This window comes from Pelodiscus sinensis, chromosome 31 (assembly GCF_049634645.1).
Source record: "Pelodiscus sinensis isolate JC-2024 chromosome 31, ASM4963464v1, whole genome shotgun sequence".
Lineage (NCBI taxonomy): Eukaryota > Metazoa > Chordata > Testudines > Trionychidae > Pelodiscus > Pelodiscus sinensis.
The window spans coordinates 12144355-12162326 of NC_134741.1; the positions used below are offsets into that span (position 1 = coordinate 12144355).

General features: G+C 49.7%; 1 protein-coding gene across 1 annotated transcript; it reads right to left on the bottom strand.

Annotated features, from left to right (window-relative positions):
• Window positions 1–589: 589 nt before the first annotated feature.
• Window positions 590–17485, bottom strand: LOC106732270 (zinc finger protein 75A-like). Its single transcript, XM_075912645.1, has 4 exons — window positions 17409–17485; window positions 3882–4082; window positions 2427–2540; window positions 590–2128 (listed from the first exon to the last, which is right to left on the bottom strand). Exons 2-4 carry the CDS (start codon window positions 4066–4068, stop codon window positions 1404–1406), a joined length of 1026 nt encoding a protein of 341 aa, XP_075768760.1. The 5' UTR covers window positions 4069–4082; window positions 17409–17485; the 3' UTR covers window positions 590–1403.
• Between the last annotated feature and the right edge of the window lie 487 nt (window positions 17486–17972).

Here is a 17972-nt window from a genome sequence, read left to right on the forward strand (position 1 = left end):
AGGGGTACATTGTGTGAGGTAGGGCTGCCAACAAGTAGGAAAGGGAAGGGATGCAGGATCTTGGAGGGAGCTGGGTTGCAGAAGCAGGCTGGGAATAGGGTGTCTGGCCAGATGGAGCAGGAACAAGAGAGGGTGCAGTGTGTGGCCAGGAGAGAGGGTGTAAGAACAAGGGAGGGTGTCAGAGCAAGCTGGGGATGCTGGGTGTTGGGGGGAGGGAAGTGAGGGGATTGGAATTGGGGGCGGGGTCTTCAGATGAAGGAAGAATAGTACCTGGCTTCGTACCCCCTTACAGCAACATCTGAAACCACACTTTCCCAGTTGCCCCGGAGGACACCGCAGGCTAGAGACACTGTCATGGCTCCTTCCCCACTCTGGCATGATAAATGCAGAAGTGGGGGCCAGCAAGTGCACCCCAAAGCCTTATCTACCAGGCTTTGGTATAAAACTTCCCCCAAAATCTAAAAAACCTTGATTTTGGGAATAAAACTTCTGCTGCCACCACCCAAATATTAATAACGAGATTAGGGGAAAGATCATTTGGGAAATCTCACCCCTATTATAAAAATCAGGATACACAAGTAACCAATGCCAGGTTATTAAAAAGAAAAGAGAAACCCTTTATTATTACAACAATATTCCTGTTGCAAGCATAAGGATCAGATGGAAAGGTAACAAAATATACCCATAGAGGAATTACACCATGGGCTAGAACTTAGTTAAAAAGAAAAGCCAAACATCTCTTAAGCAGTGCCTGATATCAGGTCCCATACCCAACCCTTAAAACAATAAAGCCTAACGAAACTACCTAAACCTTACCCTACTTACAGAAAGTGAAGCATTGTTTCTTAAAGAGAGAGACATGCTTGTCCCTCCCTGTAGCTGCAGAGGACTCTCTCAGAGAGAGAAAAGGAAAAAACCCAAATTCCTTTGTCCCAGTTTGAAAGTCCTACCTACATTCCTACTGGTCACTCCACCTGGCTAGGTGTAGTTAACTCCTTAATCCCCAGGCTGCTGGCTAACCCTCATAAACACTGCCACAGTCGTGCAGTGGTGGGTCAGCTCTGGAAGCCAGAGGCATCGCTGCTGCAGCCACATGGTCCATGCCAGAGTTGCCTCTGCCACATCCATGCAGCCCAGAACCAGCCCCAGAGGCACCCCTGCAATAGCTACATGACCCCAGAAACAGAAGACTCTGTGGCCATGAGCCGGCCTTGGAGGCCAGAGGTGCAGTAGCAGCAGTGCCTCCAGCCTCCGGGACCAGCCCCAGGTCATGTGGTGAAGCTGCAGCCCCAGCACTGCCTCTTCTCCAATGGCTGCACAGTGGGAAGAGGAGCAGGATTGAGCTCCTTCCCTTGCATCATGTCTGCTAGAGGGTGGGGCCTAGTACTCCCTTATAGGCAAGATCAAAACCCTAGACGGGCTGGATTCTGCCCTTTGAGAGACTTTTGCCCACCACTAGTATAAGGTTTCTCCCCTGTGTGGGTTCTCCTATGTCTAGGAAGCTGTGACCTCTGACTGAAGCTTTTACCACAGTCAGAGCAGGTGAAGGGTTTCTCCCCTGTGTGGGTTCTCCCATGTCTAACAAGGTGTGACTTCTGACTGAAGCTTTTCCCACAGTCAGAGCAGCTGAAGGGTTTCTCCCCTGTGTGACTTCTCCCATGTCTAACAAGGTGTGACTTCTGACTGAAGCTCTTCCCACAGTCAGAGCAGCTAAAAGGTTTCTCCCCTGTGTGGGTTCTTCTATGTGCAACAAGGCCTGAACTCTCACTGAAGGTTTTCCCGCAGTCAGAGCAGCTAAAGGGTTTCTCCCCTGTGTGGGCTCTTCCACGTTTAATAAGAGTTGCACAGTGACTGCAAGCGCAGGGTGACTGTTGTTGGGGGATTTTCTGTTGCACAGTTTCTTTGTTTTTGTTCAACCTGCTTCTGTGACTGGATTTACCCTGACCCTCTCCTGGATGGTTTCCCTGCCGTCTTTGTGGGCTACGCTGACTCTTACAGGCCTTTCCTTGCTCAGGACTCTGAGAAACATGCCCTTCAGATCTTCCCAATAACATTCCACGTGGAACCATTTGCTCCAGTCCTTCCTGCAGAAAACTCTTCTTGTGGTTCTCACTCAACGTCCCATCACCTGTTGGGATACAGAGAGAATCCAGTCAGAAATCATTCCCTGTGCTGAGTTGAAAGGAAATTCTAAAAGAGAAATAGAAAAGGAGGAACACACAGAAAGAATGGCTAGAAAGGTATAATAACAATGAGCTAAGTTTACCCTCCTTCCCGATAACCCTTTCCCAAAGGAGAGAAACCAGCCGTCTCCCACCCAGCACCCTTTAACTGGAGTTGAAGACAGGCTGAAGGGTCAGTGAGACTTAATGAAAATGCTGAGGACACAGAAATTAGCTTCTGAATAAGTTTAGCTGATTGCTCACCTGTGTGGGTGTCAGTCATGATCTTCCCATTCTCACAACCCTGGAGAGCTGGGATCCACAATGCATCCCCTTGCTCCACCCAGGAGATCATATGAGGTGTGGAGACTGGAAATCCTGCTCGCGGTGGAATTAAACAAGAGTTGATCTTGTTCATTAAGGTCTGTGCCATTACTGCTTGCAGAACCAAGATCTGAGTCACCCACCCCGAGAGACTCCTTCCCCACCTTGCAGAGACTGGGCTCTGGCTTGTACAAGATCCAAGGGCACACTCACCTGCAGTAAAGGTGCATCCCCCTACTTTAGGAATGGCCCAACTTATTCCCTAGAGGACTCAAGAACACTGCTGTACTCTCTAGTGTACAACTCAGAATGGGCTGTGAAGGAGAGTATCTCCTCTATCCCAGGGCAGGACAGGAACAGACTGCTCAGAAGGGGAGCTCTAGTGAGGGCTGGCACGTCTGACACTGAGGCCCCAGGGCTCAGATTGCAGCTGCCACATGGTAGGTCACTAAGACTTGGAGAGGAAGGACCCAACAGAGCTCTAGCTCCCCAAGGGCTCTGTCCACAAAGCTCCTGGCTGGGGGGCTCAGCTCGCCCTGCTCTTTGGCTCAGACACTCTACTGGGGCCAGAAGGAGGCAGAGGAAGTTGTATGAGCAGCAAAATGAACCCTTGGCTGGCTGTTTCAGGCCCTGCCTATGCTCCACACTCCTGATCCTGACAGACTGTGCTTGGGTGGGCCGGACCTCCTAATTGCACTCAACAGCTGTCGCTCCCGCGGCCAACCAGGGCAGTGTCGGGCTGTTCCTGCAGCTGGGCAGGGCAGTGTTGGGCTGTTCCTGTGGCTGACCAAGGTGGAGATGAGCTGTGCTTCTTCTCCGGTGCTTGTAGGTGTTCCTGTAGCTCAGCTCCCCCACTGCAACCTCGGTTCTACTCTGCCAGCAGCAGCCTTTATGTGGTTTCCCAGCCTTCCTCTTGTGGCCACTTTTGCCTGCCATTTCGTGCCCCTCTCGGCTGCACAGAATCTACCAGAGGCAGGAAAGGACTCTGAGTCGGCGCCTTCCTTCCAGGGGCTCAGCCCACTGGCACAAGGGGACCCTACAGGCACTAACAGTAACTGCACCCAGCCCCACAACTCTTGTATCAGCCGTTCCTGCCTGGGCCCTTCCACTCACATCGCTGGCCTGGGCAGTTCCATTAAGACCTCTGGCCAAAGGACAACAAGGGCAAGATGGTGGGAAGCACATGGAGACCCTGGCTATAGGAAGAGCAGCATCATTATGTCCCTGAACCTGCTTCCTCATGGAGGGGACAGTCTGTCACACAGGAGCCAGGATTATTGGGGCAGATAGTCCTGACATTGGGAGCAGAGGCAATGTGGGACCCTGAACATAACCCAATCCAGCTGCTCTAGATCCCACCCATCTTCTGATACCCAAGGGGACAGGAATCCTTACCCAGCCATCTCACAGCCTCATAATTCTCCTGCATCACATCCCTGTAGAGGGCTCTCTGGCCTGGGTCCAGAAAAGCCCATTCCTCCTCAGAGAAATACACAGCCACCTCCTCAAAGGTCAGCGGCTCCACCATGGTCATTTCCTCTCCCTGGCTCTGCAGGCTAAGGTCTGAGCTGGAGACAGACATGGATGTTCTGCAGCCTGGCAGAGGGAGAAGGGCAATTGGAGACATGTCAGAAGGGGCTTTAACCCTTTGCACACCCCCATTCTGCCCAGAGTCTGACCCTGTTGATATACATGCTAGACTCTGCCATTGTGGGCAAATGCTGAATCAAGCTATTCCATAAACACCACATACAAGTTAGTTCCCAAATCCACATTCATTTCTCTCAGTACCTGGCTTGAGTTACATTACTGCGCCTGGAACACTGGGATTCAGATCTGAGTGGCTAGTGTTTTCAAGAAAGAAGACTCTAGTTATGCTGCCTGAACATGGATACTGGTGTCTAAACTTAAGTTCCTGAAGCTAAAATATCTTATTTTCCTCCATATATTTGTAGCACAGACTCAGGCCATCTCATAAAGACTAAACCAACAGAGACTTTATAGCCCCTCCCCACAACAGAGATGAAGTGAAGTTAATGCCAGTCAAATGTTTATTATTAAGCATGTGTGGTGAGTGTTTGCAGGATGAGACCCTAAATTTCATAGATTCACAATATCCATGGGAATGTTAGCCATGCAGCCTGACCCCTTCTGTGGCACAAGCCATTACACTTAGCTCAGCTACCCAGGCACAACGCTCTGTTTCCCTACAGAAAGTTTTTTACAAAGTTGCCCAGTGCTGAGCTGGAAAGTGGGAGGGAAGCGACTAGTTGAGTATTGACTTTACTAGCCCATGAGCATATACTTGTCAGTTAGATGATAACTTGGCTAGCCCCTTACATCTCTACTCTGGACCCTTAAAAATAAGAGAGAATTCATTTTAAAAACCTAGATTTGGCAATACAGAACTGTAGGACTGTCACAGTGAAAAACCTCATTGGAATGTATTATAATAATAAATGTAGCACACCATGGCTGTGTCTACACTGGGCCACTTATTCCGGAAAATCAGCCGCTTTTCCGGAATAAGCTGTGAGCTATCTACACTGGCCCTTGAATTTCCAGAAAAGCAACGATGCTCTACTGTACAAAATCAGCCGCTATTCCGGAAAAACTATTCTACTCCCGCTCGGGCATAAGTCCTTATTCCGGAACACTGTTCCGGAAAAGGGCCAGTGTAGACAGCCCAGTAGTCTTTTCCGGAAAAAAGCCCCGATCGCGAAAGTGGCGATCGGGGCTCTTTTCCGGAAAAGCGCGTCTACATTGGCAACAGACGCTTTTCCGGAAAAAGGGCTTTTCCAGAAAAGCAGCCTGCCAATGTAGACGCTCCTTTTCCAGAAAAACTGAAAACGGAATAGTATTCCGTTTTAAGCATTTCCGGAAATTCATGCCAGTGTAGACACAGCCAAAGAAACTGTGACACCAAAATATGTGATCAGAAGTAGAAATATACCAGTAAAATGTCAAATATTTGTTCATACAATAAAATAATAGAGAAGTAAAGTGGGTACTTCAGTGGTTGCAGGATGGGGAATTATTTACAGAAATACAGGCAGTCCCCGGGTTACGTACAAGATAGGGACTGTAGGTTTGTTCTTAAGTTGAATTTGTATGTAAGTCGGAACTGGCGTCCAGATTCAGCCGCTGCTGAAACTGACCAGCGGCTGACTACAGGAAGCCCGAGGCAGAGTTGCTCTGCCCTGGGCTTCCTGGAATCAGCCGCTGATCAGTTTCAACAGCGGCTGAATCTGGACACCTCGGACAGAGCAGCTGGGGCGCTGTCGGGTAAGTCCCCGCAGCGCTGCAACTCAGCGCTGCAGGGACCAACCCGGCAGCACCCCAGCAGCTCTACCCCAGGTGTCCCCAAGTCAGCCGCTGCTGAAACTGATCAGCGGCTGATTCCAGGAAGCCCGGGGCAGAGCAACTCTGCCTCGGGCTTCCTGTAGTCAGCCGCCGGTCAGTTTCAGCAGCGGCTGACTTGGGGACGCCTGAGGCAGAGCAGCTGGGGTGCTGCTGGGTTGGTCCAGTAGCGCCAAGGAGCGGCACTGCGGGACCAACCCAGCAGCGCCCCAGCTGCTCTACTCCAGGCATTATCAGAGAGAAAAGCCTGGTCTGCTGGGGGGGGCATACTAGCTGCACCCCCCCCCAGCAGACCAGGGAGACGCAGGTGGCGGAACAGCCGAGACTCACCGTGGTCCCGCCCGCATCCTCCGCGGCTTTGCTCCGCGTCTCCCTGGTCTGCTGGGGGGGGGAGGGGGGGGCAGCAGACCAGGGAGACGCAGAGCAAAGCCACGGAGGACGCCGGCAGCGGGACAGCCGTGGCGCGTCTGGGCTGTCCCACTGCCCGCGTCCTCTGAGGCTTTGCTCCACGTCTCCCTGGTCTGCTGGGCCCCCCCCTCCCAGCAGACCAGGGAGATGCAGAGCAGCTTTTCTTGCCCCGGAGGATGTGGGCGGCAGGACCGCGGCACATCTGGGCATCCCACCGCTCGCGTCCTTCGGGGCAAGAAAAGCCCCGTTCGTAACTGCGGATCCGACATAAGTCGGATCTGCGTAACTCGGGGACTGCCTGTACAGATTTTGGTAATAAGTTTGCAAGTACAAAATTATTTTGAAAAGTATCTCACTGCTTTCGTATTTAATCACCTGGCCTGTAGTTAACATTCAGGAAGCAAAATCTACCTAAGTGGCTGGTGATGTGAAAAAGCACCGGGCTGAGGGTGACCATATTTCCCTATGTTGGATTCTGGATACCTGGTAAAACAACTCGTCTTCAAGTGAGCTCAGTGGCAATCCATCAGAGCTGAGCATCACAAAGGTTCTAATTAACATCAAATCCCTGTTAAGCATAATGACTGTGTAGTTGGAGTCTTCTTATCTTTAAGGTTTTAGGGTTCAAAAGGGCGAGAGAGACACCCCACCTACACCTCTCTCACATGACTGAATGTCTGGCAAAGCTGACTAGGGATGTTAAATGTTGGTTAACTGAATAGTCGAGTCACCTCATGAATTCTTAACGGTTAGTCGACTATTCTATAGTCCCTGGGGGCGGGGCCGGCAACCAGTGTGCTCCAGCCTCACTCCTAAGGAGCCCCTTGCCACTCCGTGCTGCTGTCTCTGTATCCGTGCAGGGTGCCAGGTGGGACCCAGTTTAAAAACCAGCTCCCCTCGTGGACCAGCTACCTGTCACCCTGTGCTGCTGCCTCTGATAAAGAGACAGTAATGTGGGGTGGCAGCAGCCTCTACCTAGGGGCAGGGTGTAAACTCCCAGACCCGGTATGAGCTGGAACTGAGCTGGGCTGCCTGCCCACCAGGTGATAATACACTTTAAATGCAGAGACACAGCAGGGGTTGGTCCCAGACCCATTTCAATCCAGGACTGAGCTGGACTGCTGGCCATCCTGCTAAAAAATGTTTTGGCAATTGTTGGGGGGAAAAGGGGGTGCGTGTAGTCTATAGCATTAACCTATAAGCCTTTGTTTATCGCTTAATTGACTAATCAACTAGACTATTACATCCCTAGAGCTGACCCTGGTGCTCTCTTCTGAGCCCAGTCTGGCAAGAAGGGAGGACACACTCCTTTCCTGGGTCCTGGAATCACATCTCCCTGGGGCAGCACCTGGACAGGCCGCACCACACAAGGGTAGATGCAGAAGGGTGGGGGGGGGCTACGGGGCATGAAGGGACAGAGCAGGGTGAGGACAGCAAGAGATGGAGGATGCAAAAGGCCAATGGGGGGCAGCAGAGGGAACAAGTCACTAGCTGCTGCCTGGCACCTGCTCGCATGGTCCAGCCCTTGCTGCTGGTAGCACAGTCAGTACTGGATGGGAACGGGATGGTGTGTGTGTGGAGGGGTGGCCCTGCTGGCTGATACTAACACCCAACAGAGGCTGCATGGATGGATGAGCTGGGGGGAGCAGCCACTGGTCCCCACTTCCTGGTGGCCGGCGGGCAGCTGGAGAGCAGGGATCTGGCAGCAGCAGGACCTGCCAGCACTGATGGGGAGGGAGACAGAAAATACAGGACAATTCACTAATTTTTAAGAACAAGTCAGGACCCTGCAGCTGGGCTTAAATCCATCCCTGTCCCTTTAACCCAGGATGTCTGCTCCCTAACTAGAGTGCTGAACAGGAGGCAAAACAACAGCTCTCCCAGGCAGCCCCCAGCCACTGAATCTCACCCCCTGGAGCAGCGCCCCATCTGTCAAATAGGAAAGAGGCGCCTTCTCCAGCCACTGAACACCCACACAGCCCTCGGCAGCGGGTGCTGCCAACCCCCATCCTGGAAGGAGGAAAAATCCTCTGTCCTCTCTCCTGTATGTTTACAAACACTGTGAATCCTGCCCTGCCGTCACCCCCACCCCCACCCCAGGGGTATCTTTTTCTGGAAGGGCCCAGATCCTGTTCTTAACCCTGCTGCCTGTGTCAATTTTGCCCTTTGGCCCCTCTCTTGGCCCTGAAGCCAGTTGTGGGATCTCCCTCACCCGGTCAGTTTGACCCCTGCATAGATTTTGCCTCCTCTGCAATTTCATGCGTCACCTTCCCTTCACAAATAAACTACAGGGGGGTGGGGCTTTTTTGGGTCAGGGGCTGCACAAATGCATCCAAGATGGAAAAAATTCCCTCACTGATGTGGCCCCTAACTCTCCACATTCACCACACACCGACGGGGGGGGGGGGGGGGGGGGGGAGGGGGGAGGGTGTCCAGCCTAATAGATTTTGAGTGGCCAGGCCCTGGGGAGCAGGGGGGATAGAAATCCAGGGCAGACTTCCCAATATTGGAGGGTTCCCTGAGCTTCAGGGGTCAGTTCCAGGCAGGCCAGGGGCCATGTCTGGCCCCTGGGCCATAGGTTCCCTGCCCCTGCTTGACAGTGTGAGCCAGGCAGCTTTAAGCAGACACAGAAGCCAAACAGGGATTCTCTGGGCCCTGAAGCCAGGCCTGGCCACTGTGGCTATGTCTAGACTGGCATGATTTTCCACAAATGCTTTTAATGGAAAAGTTTTTCTGTTAAAAGCATTTGCGGAAAAGAGCGTCTAGATTGGCATGGACACTTTTCCGCAAAAGCACTTTTTGTGGAAAAGCGTCCGTGCCAATCTAGATGCGGTTTTGCACAATAAAGCCCCGATCACCATTTTCGCGATTGGGGCTGTTTTGCGCAAAACAATACTGCGTTGTCTACACTGGCCCTCTTGCGCAAAAGCATTTGTGCAAGAGGGGTTTTGCCCGAATGGGAGCAGCATAGCATTTCCGCAAGAACACTGACAATCTTACATGAGATCATCAGTGTTCTTGCAGAAATTCAAGCGGCCAGTGTAGACAGCTGGCAAGTTTTTCCGCAAAAGCAGAACTTGCCAGTCTAGACGCAGCATGTGGGTTTGCAGGGGCTGCAGATAAAATGTTTCCATGCACTTGCCTAGGACTGGAGCTGGGGTGTAGGGTTGCCAGATGGTTTCAGAAAAAATACCAAACAACAAAACAAAGCAAAACAAAAAACACCCCAGGAAAAATTTGTGGAGGAAAAAAAAAAACCCCACAGCATGGCTCCTTTAAAACCTATGTGGTGAGGCGTTTTGGCCCTAACAGGCTGCTGATGGCCACCCACCATCTTGCCTCCCTGCGTGGGGCTGGACAGCTCCCCTGCAGAACTCAGTAAGCACTAGGGTTGTCAGGCTGCCTCTGTATTGAGCTGGACAGTCCAGGATTTTTGCCTCCTGGCTGGGAAAAAATCAGAAAGTACAGGACATTTTAGGTGTCCAGTATTTTCTGATTTTTTTTTACCGGACAGGAGACGAAAATACCGGGCTGTCCAGCTGGCAACCCTAACTGGGGAGAACTCTGTTTCTCTTAGCCTAATGAAGACCCTTGTTCAGAGTCCATGACAGTGTCTCTACGAGTCTTTACCATTCCCGCAGGGCATGCACCGATGGCAAACCAGAGAGAGTCCAGTTTGACACCCAGCTTGCAAGTTTGAGACACTCCCGCCATCACCCATCACCAACATGACTACACACTCGGGACACTAGCTGTCTGGAAACCCCTGGAAATGGACCACCTTGGCAACAGAGCTGCAAAGGACATAGGGTGCCCTAGTGCTGAATTCCCAGTCCCCTTTTGGGACCCCGTGCATGATTCCTGGAGGAATTTTATATAGAGGGAACATTTTGCAAAGGGGGCAGCGGTGGTGCAAAGCAGGGAGAAAGAGCCTTCATGAGTTCTTCCTAACTATACTCTTAGCTCTTTTTTTAAAAGGATCCCTTCGGGGTCTGTAGGGGCCCATTCTGCACCCCGCTGAATTCAACTAGTTCCCTGCAGCTCCCTCAGGCCAGGGAACGCCAGGAGGAGAGAGTAGCCTCCCTGAGCTATATAAACAGCACCCACCTGGCAGCATTTGGGCTTCCAGATTCGATGGATCTTTGCATACAATTGCACAGCAAACAGAGAGGATACTAGCTAGTCCCATTCCTCCCACCTGGCAGAAGTGATGCCTCCTAAACCTGGGAGATCAAGGCCCCTGCTTGCTGGGTCAGACTGGGGGAGGCCGTGAGAGTGACCAGAGGTCACTCCACAGAGCCTGGAGGCCGGTAGACCTCCGTTCAAAAAACGGATGGGTTGTGGCACACCAGAGCTATGTCTACACTTGGGCTTCTTGTGTGAGAAATATGCAAATGAGGCTAAACGTGGAATATCACCAAGACTCATTTGCATACCTAACAAGTTGCCATTTTTACAGAAGAGGCTCTTGCACCAGAAGGAGCTGTCTACACTGCCCCTTCTTGCGCAAGAAAAACCGCTTACGCTGAGGCTCTTTTTCGCAAAATCTTGCCACCTGTCTACACTGGCCACAAGTATTTGTGCAAGAACACTGATGTTCTACTGTATGAAATCAGTGCTGCTTGCGCAAATACTCTGATGCTCCCGCTCAGGGCTAAGTCCTCTTGCGCAAGTATTCTTGCGCAAGCGGCCAGTGTAGACAGGTAACATCAATTTCTTGTGCAAGAAAGCTCGATAGCTGCAGCGGCACAGGAGCCAAGCAAACAGAGCTGTAAACAGGGGAATTTGAGTGGGAGTTCTGTTGGAGGTGAAGTTTGTATCTGGTTTTATATTTGTATTGTTTGTAGGGGCAGTGTGCTGGGAGAGAAGCTGAGCCCTGATTAGGGGGCGGGGCTTCACTGATTAGGGGTCCTATAAAGGTAGCCTTCTAGTTGTGCAGCGGCACAGATAGCTGCAGTGGCACAGGAGCCAAGCAAACAAAGGCGTTTGAGTGGGAGTTTGTAAAGGGAGTTTAAATATTGGAACTTGATTAGGGTTTGTTTTTGCTGTGGAGGGGGTGTTTTGGTCTGTTTTTCTGTTCAGCGGACTAATAGGATTTTGGTGAGAAAGTAGATAAAACACAGAGGCATTAGTGGCCATGGCCCAAGTAGCAGAGAACACAAGGAGGATGACTGGATGTGGTAGCTGTGGTATGTACATGATTCTGGAGGGGGTACCTGAAAGGAGTTTTGTTTGCATGAAGTGCCGTCTGATAGAGCTGATGGAAGAAAAGATCCAAGGACTGGAGATGCAGGTGGAAACTCTGGTTGAGTTTAGAAGGGGTTTTGAGCAGATGATGGGGCAAAGGTGTGACGTGGCTGAAGGGGAAAGCTTAGATATGCAGATGGAAGCAGGATCAAGGGCCTCAGAGGGGGGACTGCTGGGCGAAGAAAATGGACAGTGGAAGCATGTGACTCAGAGAACCAGGCAGAGGAAAAGATGGGTCAGTGAAGGAAAAATAGAGCTCAAGAATAGGTATGTGGAGCTGGAGAATGAAGAAGGGTAGATAATGAACATAGAAGGGTAAGGAAGAAGAGAAGAGTGGCTAGTCCAATAGATAAAGGGGAAGACTTAATGGAGACAACACCAATAATGAGCATTAGGAGGATACAGGATGGGTTAAAGAGGATTACAGGGGAAAATAGGAATGGCAAGGACTTGCAGCCAGAGGAAGCTAGAGATAGACTAGAGAATGTCACTGTCACTAGGAAAAGGCAGGTCTATGTAACCGGGGACTCCTTATTGAGAAGAATAGATAGGCCTGTAACCAGAGCTGATCCAGAGAATAGAAGGGTGTGCTGTCTGCCAGGTGCTAAGATATGAGATGTGGAACTGAGGTTGAAGAGGATTATTAAGGGAGCAGGAAGGAATCCATTGATTATCCTTCATGTAGGAACAAATGATACGGCTAGATTCTCGCTGGAACGAATTAAGGGGAACTATGCTAGGCTGGGGAGGATGCTCAAGGAAATTGAGGCTCAGGTGATTTTTAGTGGGATTCTGCCCGTTCCTAGAGAAGGGCAACTAAGATGTGACTGGATTATGATGATCAATAGATGGCTTAGGCAGTGGTGCTATAAGGAGGGCTTTGGGATGTATGGTCACTGGGAAGCATTTATGGACAAAGGACTGTTCTCTAGGGATGGACTTCACCTAAGTAGGGAGGGAAATAGACTTCTAGGATGGAGGCTGGCTCAACTGATTAAGAGAGCTTTAAACTAGGAATTTGGGGGAGACGGTTGGGAGATGCTCAGGTAATCTCTACGCCAGATTTTAACACAGAGGCTACGTCTACACTGGCCCCTTTTCCGGAAGGGGCATGTTAATTTCAGCGATCGTAATAGGGAAATCCGCGGGGGATTTAAATATCCCCTGCGGCATTTAAATAAAAATGTCCGCCGCTTTTTTCCGGCTTTTCTAAAAGCCGGAAAAGAGCGTCTACACTGGCCCCGATCCTCCGGAAAAAGCGCCCTTTTCCGGAGGATCTTATTCCTACTTTGAAGTAGGAATAAGATCCTCCGGAAAAGGGCGCTTTTTCCGGAGGATCGGGGCCAGTGTAGACGCTCTTTTCCGGCTTTTCTAAAAGCCGGAAAAAAGCGGCGGACATTTTTATTTAAATGCCGCAGGGGAAATTTAAATCCCCCACGGATTTCCCTATTACGATCGCTGAAATTAACATGCCCCTTCCGGAAAAGGGGCCAGTGTAGACGTAGCCTGAGAGGGAGGAAAACGAAGTAAGAAAGGATATAGCTGGGGGTAGGAGAATGAACATGAGGAAGGGTGGGGTGGATATTAGTCTAATAGGTCATATTGGAAGCATAACGTCCATGCCAAATTGGGTAAAGAATGTGAAAGAGGCCAAACAGCAAAAATTAAGATGTTTGTACACCAATGCGAGGAGCCTAGGTAACAAAAAGGAGGAATTAGAGCTATTGGTCCAGGAAGTGAAACCAGATATTATAGGAATAACAGAAACATGGTGGAATACTAGGCATGACTGGAGTACAGGTATTGAAGGATATGTGCTGTTTAGGAAAGACAGAAATAAGAGTAAACGTGGTGGAGTCGCATTGTATATCAAAGATGAGGTAGACTGTAAAGAAATAAAAAGTGATGGAATGGAGAAGACAGAGTCTGTTTGGGCAAAAATCACATTGGGAAAGAAAACTATCAGATCCTCCCCTGGGATAGTGCTTGGGGTGTATTATAGACCACCAAGATCCAATTTGGAAATGGATAGAGACCTCTTTAATGTTTTTAATGAAGTAAATATTCATGGAAACTGCGTAATCATGGGAGATTTCAATTTTCCAGATATAGATTGGAGAACAAGTGCTAGTAATAATAATAGGGCTCAGATTTTCCTAGATGTAATAGCTGATGAATTCCTTCATCAAATAGTTGCTGAACCAACAAGGGGGGAAGCTATTTTAGATTTGGTTTTGGTGAGTAGTGAGGACCTCATAGATGAAATGGTTGTAGGAGACAACCTTGACTTGCGTGATCATGAGCTAATTCAGTTCAAATTAAATGGAAGGATAAACAAAAATAAATCTGAGACTAGGGTTTTTGATTTCAAAAGGGCTAACTTTAATAAATTAAGGAAATTAGTTAGGGAAGTTGATTGGACTAAAGAAATTATGGATCTTAAAGTGGAGGAGGCCTGGAATTATTTTAAGTTAAAGTTGCAGAAGCTGTCAGAAACCTGTATCCCAAGAAAAGGGAAAAAATTTATAGGCAGGTATGTTAGACCAAGCTGGATGAGCAAGCATCTCAGAGAGGCGACTAAGAAAAAGCAGAAAGCATATAAGGAGTGGAAAATGGGAGGGATCAGTAAAGAAAACTACCTAATTGACGTTAGAGCATGTAGGGACAAAGTGAGAGGCTAAAAGTCAGGTAGAGTTGGACCTTGCAAAGGGAATTAAAACCAATAGTAAAAGGTTTTATAGCCATATAAATAGGAAAAAAACAAAAATAGAAGTAGGACTGCTAATTACTAAGGATGGCGTGGAGGTTAAGGATAATCTAGGAATGGCCCAATATTTGAACCAATATTTTGCTTCAGTCTTTAATGAGGCTAATGAAGAGCTTAGGGATAATGGTAACTTAACAAATGGGACTAAAGATATGGAGGTAGATATTACCATATCTGAGGTAAAAGCCAAACTTGAACAGTTTAATGGGAGTAAATCAGGGGCCCCAGATAATCTTCATCCAAGAATATTAAAGGAACTGGCACATGACCTTGCAAGTCCATTAGCACAATTTTTTAATAAATCTCTAAACTCAGGGGTTGTACCATTTGACTGGAGAATTGCTAATATAGTTCCGATTTTTAAGAAAGGGAAAAAAAGCGACCCGGGTAACTATAGGCCTGTTAGTTTGACATCTGTAGTATGTAAGATCCTGGAAAAAATTTTGAAGGAGAAAGTAGTTAGAGACATTGAGGCTAATGGCAATTGGGACAAATTACAACATGGTTTTACAAAAGGTAGATCGTGCCAAACCAACCTGATCTCCTTTTTTGAGAAAGTAACAGATTTTTTAGATAAAGGAAATGCAGTGGATCTAATCTACCTCAATTTTAGTAAGGCATTTGATACAGTACCACATGGGGAATTATTGGTTAAATTGGAAAAGATAGGGATTAATATGAAAGTTGAGAGGTGGATAAGCAACTGGTTAAAGGGGAGACTACAGCGGGTTATATTGAAAGGTGAACTGTCAGGTTGGAGGAAGGTTACTAGTGGAGTTCCTCAGGGATCAGTTTTGGTTCCAATTTTATTTAATCTTTTTATTGCTGATCTTGGCACCAAAAGTGGAAGTGTCCTAATAAAATTTGTGGATGACACAAAGTTGAGAGCTATTGCCAATTCAGAAAAAGATCGGGATATCATACAGGAAGATCTGGATGATCTTGTAAATTGGAGTGATAGCAATAGGATTAAATTTAATAGCGAGAAGTGTAAGGTTATGCATTTAGGGATTAATAACAAGAATTTTAGTTATAAGCTGGGGACACATCAGTTGGAAGTAACGGAGGAGGAGAAGGACCTCGGAGTCCTGGTTGATTATAGGATGACTATGAGCCGCCATTGTGACATGGCCGTGAAAAAGGCAAATACGATCTTGGGATGTGTTAGGCGAGGTATTTCCAGTAGGGATAAGGAGGTGTTAGTGCCATTATAGAAGGCATTGGTGAGACCCCATTTGGAATACTGTGTGCAGTTCTGGTCTCCCATGTTTAAGAAGGATGAATTCAAACTAGAACAGGTACAAAGAAGGGCCACTAGGATGATCGGAGGAATGGAAAACCTGTCTTATGAAAGGAAACTCAGGGAGCTTGGCTTATTTACCTTAACCAAGAGAAGGCTGAGGGGGGACATGATTGCACTTTTTAAATATATTAGAGGGATAAATACCAGGGAGGGAGAGGAATTATTTAAGCTTAATACCAATGTGGACACAAGAACAAATGGATATAAGCTGGTTAGTAGGAAGTTTAGACTTGAGATTAGACAAAGGTTTCTAACCATTAGAGGAGTGAGGTTCTGGAACGGCCTTCCAAGGGAAGTAGTGGGGGCAAAAGATCTATCTGGCTTCAAGATTAAACTAGATGGGTTTATGAAGGGGATGGTTTGATGAGATAACATGACCTTGGTAACTAATTGACCATTCATTATCAGTGGGAAATAGGTCACTGGAGGGATGATAGGAATTATTAAAGAACTTTCTGGGTGTCTGGCTGATGAGTCTTGCCCACATGCTCAGGGTTTAGCTGATCGCCATATTTGGGGTCGGGAAGGAATTTTCCTCCAGGGTAGATTGGCAGAGGCTCTGGAGGTTTTTCGCCTTCCTCTGTAGCATGGGGTAAAGATCACAGCTAGAGGATTCTCTGCATCTTGGGGTCTTCAAAGTATTTGAAGGCTTCAATATCTGAGATATAGGTGAGAGGATTATTCTGGGAGGTGTGGGTGAGATTCTGTTGCCTGCACTGTGCAGGGGGTCGGACTAGATGATCATAATGGTCCCTTCTGACCTTAAAGTCTATGAGTCTATAAGTGGCCATTGGAGCTTTTTTGTGCAAGAGAGCGTCTTCACTGGCACAGATGGTTTTGCGCAAAAGCACATCTTTTGCACAAAGGCACATGCCAGTATAGACGCTCTCTTGAACAAATACTTTTAACAGAAAAACTTTTCAGTTAAAAACATTTGCACAAAATCATGCCAGTGTAGATGCAGCCTGAATATTTTCAGGAATAATGGCATTGCTCAAGACTGTTTTTCTTGCGAGAGAAGGGGCAGTGTAGACAGCTCTGTCTGGCACAAGAGCCTCTTCTGCAAAAATAGCAGCTCCTTAGGTATGCAAACAAGGTTTGGTGATATTCCACGCTTAGCCTCATTTGCATATTTCTAGGGCAAGAAGCCGGGAGTATAGACATAGCCAAACAGTGATCAGCAAAGAGAAAGGCCGGGCTGAGGGCTGATCTACCCCGTTTCCCCAAACTAGTGAATGAGCAGCTGAGTGCTGGGGGGGTCTGAAACCACCGACTGAACCCGCCCTTGATACTGACGGGAGGAGATCGATGTCTAACCCTTTCTTTCAAGGGTTTTTATTTTTACCTTGCTCTTGCTCGCACCTTCACAAGCCTAGCGGCAGAGCGACTGGTGGGAGAAAAGGCCACAGGTTAACAATTCAACAGTCCCAGCCTTGAAAGCAAGGGGCACTCGGTGAGGACACGGGGTGTCTGTTGTTTGTGACGCTGCATTAAACTCTCGCCTAGTTCAGCGCAGATTCCCCCCCCCCCATCTCCAGCGGGGACTTTAGTAGGGGAGGAGGGCGCCGATGCGCCGCCTGAGGAGGCTGGGGGGGGGGGGGGGGGAGCGGGGAGGAGGGCGCCGATGCGCCGCCTGAGGAGGCTGGGGGGGGGGGGGAGCGGGTGTCTCTTCGCCAGAGACACGACTCCCCTTCCCCCCAGAGGAGGCGCTGACTCCGGGTTCCCCACGCAGGGCGCTGGGGCGCTGCCCGGTCACTCTCAGGAGCCCCACGTGGCTCTTGTTCCGTGCAAAGGGCGGCGGGGTCCGTGGGGGCTGCGAGGGTAGGGGGCCGCTCACCTGCTGGTCCTGCGGGGCGCCCGAGACCCACCTGCCGGCCAGAGCTGCAGAGGGCCAGGGCCAGGGCCGGGCCCCGCCTCCCGCTGCCCCTATTGGCTGGTTGCGGAGCAGCGGGGAGATGTGTAGGAGGGTCCCTGCACACGTGGGTCCTGGGGGGAACAGCAGCACTTTCTGCTGCAGTTGCCGGGACATTGTCCGCGCTCAGAGACACATGGGGGGGGGGGGGGCGCGGCGCTTGAAATCGGGGCCTGTCCCGGGGCTAGAGCCCTGACGGGATATTTCTCTCCCAATCCCCCTGGGCTGCAATTCCCAGCGGCCCCTCCCCAGCCCAGGAGCAGCCGGGTGTGGCTGGGGCGGGACGGGACATTGAAGCTGCCCCTGAGAGCGCCAAGCCCCGAAGAAAGTCTCCGGCAGTAAGCCACGTGAACCTCTGCCCGGAGTGTCACGGACCCGAGGTTACAGCCCGCGGGCACCATTTCTGCGGAGGGACCCGGGCCAGCCAGCGCCGATACACCCCCCGCGCTAGGACCCAGGGGGCGCCGGGAGGCGTTGCAGCCCCTGGAC